General features: G+C 41.8%; 1 protein-coding gene across 1 annotated transcript in view; it reads left to right on the forward strand.

The window, feature by feature from the left end:
* The window catches only part of LOC142258106 (uncharacterized), a 40,400-nt gene extending 38,463 nt beyond the window's left edge, over positions 1 to 1,937 (forward strand). The window contains exon 8 of the mRNA XM_075330571.1: positions 1,643 to 1,937. Within this exon, the coding sequence (XP_075186686.1) occupies positions 1,643 to 1,759 (117 nt within the window). The 3' untranslated portion in view covers positions 1,760 to 1,937. The remainder of the gene's footprint in view (positions 1 to 1,642) is intronic.
* Positions 1,938 to 6,000: the final 4,063 nt, after the last annotated feature.

Below are 6,000 nucleotides of genomic sequence, written 5' to 3' on the forward strand. Positions count from 1 at the left end.
AACAAACAACCTATAGCCCAGGCTACCTTCACACTACCAAAGAAGAAAAAACAAAAAGCCAGCACCAAATGTGCACTTCAGCACTAAACATTCCAAACTGTACTTATTATAAAAAATTTTGAGATTTTTGGCAAAAAATTGCAATTTCTTGAGCTGCCTCGCCACGTCACGGCAAATCTCATTAGAGGCAGTCCTACACTAAAATATTTTTATAAAATGTGCCATACGGCCTCACATATGAATAGTAGAACTGCTCTCAGCAGCACTCACCTGGTCTATTTCAATCCCGTACCCATGACTGAGTCATGGCTGTGGGCGGGACAGGTCCAAGCAAATGCTGCGTGAAGTAAATAGCCTGTGGACAAAGCCTGATGACTCAATGTGAACAGTCACCAACCGCCAAAATCTAGACAGATGGAATACATCCCAAATTGGGGTGCAAAGCAAGGTGGAGGTCAACCACCGACCAATTCAATGAAGAAAAAACAAAAAGCCAGCACCAAATGTGCACTTCAGCACTAAACATTCCAAACTGTACTTATTATAAAAAATTTTGAGATTTTTGGCAAAAAATTGCAATTTCTTGAGCTGCCTCGCCACGTCACGGCAAATCTCATTAGAGGCAGTCCTACACTAAAATATTTTTATAAAATGTGCCATACGGCCTCACATATGAATAGTAGAACTGCTCTCAGCAGCACTCACCTGGTCTATTTCAATCCCGTACTATCCCAAATTTTAGTGTAGGACTGCCTCAAATGAGATTTGCCGTGACGTGGCGAGGCAGCTCAAGAAATTGCAATTTTTTGCCAAAAATCTCAAAATTTTTATAATAAGTACAGTTTGGAATGTTTAGTGCTGAAGTGCACATTTGGTGCTGGCTTTTTGTTTTTTCTTCATTGAATTGGTCGGTGGTTGACCTCCACCTTGCTATGCACCCCAATTTGGGATGTATTCCATCTGTCTAGATTTTGGCGGTTGGTGACTGTTCACATTGAGTCATCAGGCTTTGTCCACAGGCTATTTACTTCATGCAGCATTTGCTTGGACCTGTCCCGCCCACAGCCATGACTCAGTCATGGGTACGGGATTGAAATAGACCAGGTGAGTGCTGCTGAGAGCAGTTCTACTATTCATATGTGAGGCTGTATGGCACATTTTATAAAAATATTTTAGTGTAGGACTGCCTCTAATGAGATTTGCCGTGACGTGGCGAGGCAGCTCAAGAAATTGCAATTTTTTGCCAAAAATCTCAAATTTTTTTTATAATAAGTACAGTTTGGAATGTTTAGTGCTGAAGTGCACATTTGGTGCTGGCTTTTTGTTTTTTCTTCACACTACCAAACCAGAATGCGTACGACTGGCAAGGTTTTGGGGGGAGCATGCTCTGTAAAGAAACAGGGCAATTACCAGAAAAATGAAACATATGAGCACACACCTCCAAGAACCAGCATGGAATCCTGCACAGTGAACCTGTCCAGAAAACACAGCAGAGCATCTCCAGTGCAAGATGCTCTGCACAGAGGAATCGTGACAGTAATGATGTGAGAAATGCCACACAGTTTTGTTAATTCTTTATATTCAATATTTTTTTTTCCTGCAGTTTACACGTTCAGTGGTTTTGTATATTGTGTTTTTACAGATTAATCTACAGCTCGGTCAGTGGGTGGAAGAAATAGAACTGGATACAGAGGTCTTCCTGGGAGCAGGCACTGACCAGGAGGCTCTTAGTGACATTCATTTGTATAAAGTCCTTTAGAACATGGACTTTTTTGTTTCTTTCTCCATTCTGGACAATTTATTGTACGTTTACAGTAAATATATTTTATTCTGTGTTTTTAGCTGCTCTTAGACCAATATGTCACTACCCCCACGTCCCAGATGGAGCGTATCCTTATTATAAATATATTGGATTTTAATACAGAATCTAGGATCTATCTGTGTCCGTTCTTACATTGATTACCTGCAAATTCACACCTTGAAATCAGTGTTTTCTGAATCTAGCTGTGATTTTGATCTTCCAGCTGCCTTAGGGGAATTTTAATTAAATTTTACCTTTTGTCCAACTATAGGGACATTTGTTGTGTGTGGGGTTTTTTTTTTTACTCAAATGCACATATTTAGGGTTTAAAATCACTTCTGCTGTTGGGTTTTGCACTGTTCGGCTTTTACACGTTCTCTGTTTTGCCGCATATTGGACCTTGATTTGGTCTGTGGTCACAAATCGGCTGAGAGAAGCTCAGAAAACTCTGCATTAGGCCCTTTTCATACATCAGTGATAACTACACTTTTCACGGACGTGTTGAAAGTGCGTATGGCCAGTCGTGTGCCGTGATTTTGGCACACGTGTGTTATCCGTGATAGCACACGGAGAGCAGTAACGTTTTACTCACCTGTCCCCGACACTGCTGCTGCTTCTGGCCCTGCTGCTTCCGGCTCCATAGTACAGTGAATATTCATGAGCATAATGAGCGGTCCCTGAATTAAGTGACAGCAGCGCTGGAGACAGGTGAGTATAGAAAATTTATTTTATTTCAAAGACGTGTTTTCTCCAATGCTTGTCACATGGATATTATCACTGTGTGGTCCGTGTGACATCACTGCTGCCGGAGAAAAACTGATTTGTCTCCATGCGGAACACGGACACACGTATGCTCCATACAGACACACAATCCTGGGAACACTGATGTGTGCGCTGACCCATTGATTTTAATGGTTCTTCAAATGTCTGTGATTCCACTACGTATAAAAATGGCATCCTATGTACTGGAATCACTGACGTATGAAGGGGGCCTTAGGCTGTCACTGTGGGTGACAGACAGATTCTCAGTTAACCCATTTTGCAGCCAGTAATACACAGCGGCTATAGAAGGCAAATGGTGCAAAAGAGATCATTCCTGTATTTAGGAGTAAGAACAAAAATCATATTTTGCAGTTGGATTTCATGAAGTATGAAAAAATTGTCTGAAGACGGACGACCCTTTTTAAGTTTAAAAATTTGTTCCAAGTCCAGTGCTACTGCTGCCATATTTTTAGTCTCATCAGATGAGGAGTTGGGTCATCCAGTGCTACTGCTGCCATTTCTTCAGCCTCATCAGATGAGGAGTTGGGTCATCCAGTGCTATCGCTGCCATTTCTTCAGCCTCATCAGATGAGGAGTTGGGTCATCCTATGCTATTGCTGCCATTTTTTCAGCCTCATCATATGAAGGGTCATCCAGTTCCATTGCTGCCATATCTTCATCCTCATCAGATGAGGAGTTGGGTCATCCAGCGCTATCGCTGCCAAATGTTCAGCCTCTTCAAATGAGGAGTTGGGTCATCCAGCGCTACTGTTGCCATTTCTTCAGCCTCATCAGATGAGGAGTTGGGTGAGGTCATCCAGCACTAATGCTGCCATATCTTCAGCCTCATCAGATGAGGAGTTGGGTGAGGTCATCCAGCACTACTGCTGCCATATCTTCAGCCTCATCAGATGAGGAGTTGGGTCATCCAGTGCTACTGCTGCCATATTTTCAGCCTCATCATATGAGGAGTTGGGTCATCCAGTGCTACTGACGCCGTATCATCATCCTCATCTGATAAGGAGTATAAGTTTGAAAAGCATTTGGACGACATAGAGCAGCAAAGCGTTGCCACAGTGAAAAAGCTTCCGCTCCCATAGCAAAGAGATTGACCATATTTCAGCCAAATTTTTCACTTCCTCTCAAAGAAATAGGAGAGTTCAACCGTTCATCAAAACTGACTATGCATGAGGCAATTCCTTTATACCCTGAGATTGTTAGAGATGTTGCCCATGTGGTCACCGCTTTGCCACCAATTCTAGTTAGTGTAGAGAGGTGGTTCTCTAGCCATAAATTAACTAGGTCAGATTTGAGGTCATCTATGAAGGAGGATCTGATGGAGGTGATACCATTTCTCAGAATAAATTCATAGACTGCACAAATGTTCTTCAGTACGTTTTTTGTTGAACTGTTTTTTTTTCATTTACCGCACAGTGTATTGCATATTTACAATTTATTAAAGTTTTTCGTGTTCTAAACTTGTTTTCCAATAAATAGTTTTTATGTTCCATCTAACCAGCCTGATTACTGCACCATAATAATGATTAAAAGCCGGATGTTACCATTTTACTACAGAAAATATATCACTTAAAAATGAGCCATGTATGAGCGAGTCTGGAGTCAGAGTCAGGGAAACTGAGGAGTCGAAGTTGGGAGTTGGAGAAATTGAGTCGCAGTTTTTGCTTGCCAACTTCACAGCCCTGATTTATGATACTGCCTGCGTCGCCTCAGCACTGTGCTTCCTGTATGATACACAGTCCGTTGATTTCTGGTAACAGTGATAAGGAGATACTGGGAATTGTAGGTTTATGCAAAACAATTGTATATGGGGCTGACCTCACACTCCAATTCGTGTTGTATTCATGTACTGATGGTGCTTCTGGTTTTGTATATCTCTAGTGGTTTGGCTTCTGGTGCTTTATTCATGTACAAGTAATTGTGCTGCTGTTGATATATTCATGTACTGTTGGTGGTCTTGATGCTGTATTCATATAGTGTTTGTGCTTCTGGGGCTGTATTCATTAACTAATAATTGTGCTTCTGGTACTGTATTCATGTACTCTTGGTGCTTTTGTTGCTGTATTCATGTACTATAATGGTGATTTTGGTGCAGTATTCATATACTAATAATGATGATTCTGGTGATGTATTCATGTACTAATGGTGTTTTTTGATGTTGTATTCCTGTAGTGATGATTCTTTTGCTATTGTTTTCTTGTACTGCTTATGGTTCTGGTGTTGCATTCCTGTATGGATGGTGCATATTCCTGTATTGATTATGTTTCTGTTGCTGTATTCCTGTAGTGCTTCTGTTGCTGTATTCATGTACTAATAATGGTGTTTTATTCCTGTACTGATGACGCTTCTGGTGCTATATTACTGTACTGATGATGCTTCTGGTGTTGTATTCTTCTACTGAGGGTGCTTGTTATGATGTATTTATGTACTGTTATTGGTTTTGATCTTGCACACATATAATAATCTAATAATAATGATGTTCCTGGTGCTGTATTCATGTACTAATAGTGTTTCTGTTGTATTCCTGTACTTCTGATGTTACATTCCCATTCCGGTACGAAGTGCTGTATTCCTGTACTGATGATGCCTCTGGTACTGTATTCCTGTACTGATGATGCCTCTGGTGCTGTATTCCTGTACTGATGATTCCTCTGGTGCTGTATTCCTGTACGGATGATGCCTCTAGTGCTGTATTCCTGTACTGATGATGCCTCTGGTGCTGTATTCCTGTACGGATGATGCCTCTGGTGCTGTATTCCTGTACGGATGATGCCTCTGGTGCTGTATTCCTATACGGATGATGCCTCTGGTGCTGTATTCATATACTAAGCGTGCTTACGGTGCTGTATTCATGTACTGTTATTGGTTCTGATCTTACACACATATAACAATCTAACTTATTCGATAAACGTGATACATGGTTACACTAATAAATTATTTTGTCACTTAAGTTAAAGGTTACTACATCTGTATTTGATGGTAGGAGCATTAAAAAAAAATTAGGCCCTGTAGCATGCTCAATCCTAACCGCGTGTGTTATACTCACAGTCAGGATTTGGCTTTGTGATTGCATGACCACTCGCGACTGTCATACTTACCGTCACACGCCACCTAGCTTTTGCTTCTCTCAGTGAAGGGTCTTGAGTTTTTCACTGAACATTTAGAGAATCAGGAATCGCTGCTGGTCGGCACCGACTAATTGTACAGATATGAGCTGTCACATGACGACCACTCACACTGCTCCTATCTGTGTACAGGAGGGGGCGCCACACTGATTGCCCAGGTGCAGAGATAACCCTTGCTGGTCTGGCAGCACAGGGCCCTACAGTGAAGCTCCGAGGTCTACAGCAGCCCTGCAGTACCGCGCACCACCGCAGCGGCGCTGTTACACTCAAGTAACACAAAAGGGGACGATCTGG

This window comes from Anomaloglossus baeobatrachus, chromosome 12, assembly GCF_048569485.1.
Source record: "Anomaloglossus baeobatrachus isolate aAnoBae1 chromosome 12, aAnoBae1.hap1, whole genome shotgun sequence".
Taxonomy (NCBI): domain Eukaryota; kingdom Metazoa; phylum Chordata; class Amphibia; order Anura; family Aromobatidae; genus Anomaloglossus; species Anomaloglossus baeobatrachus.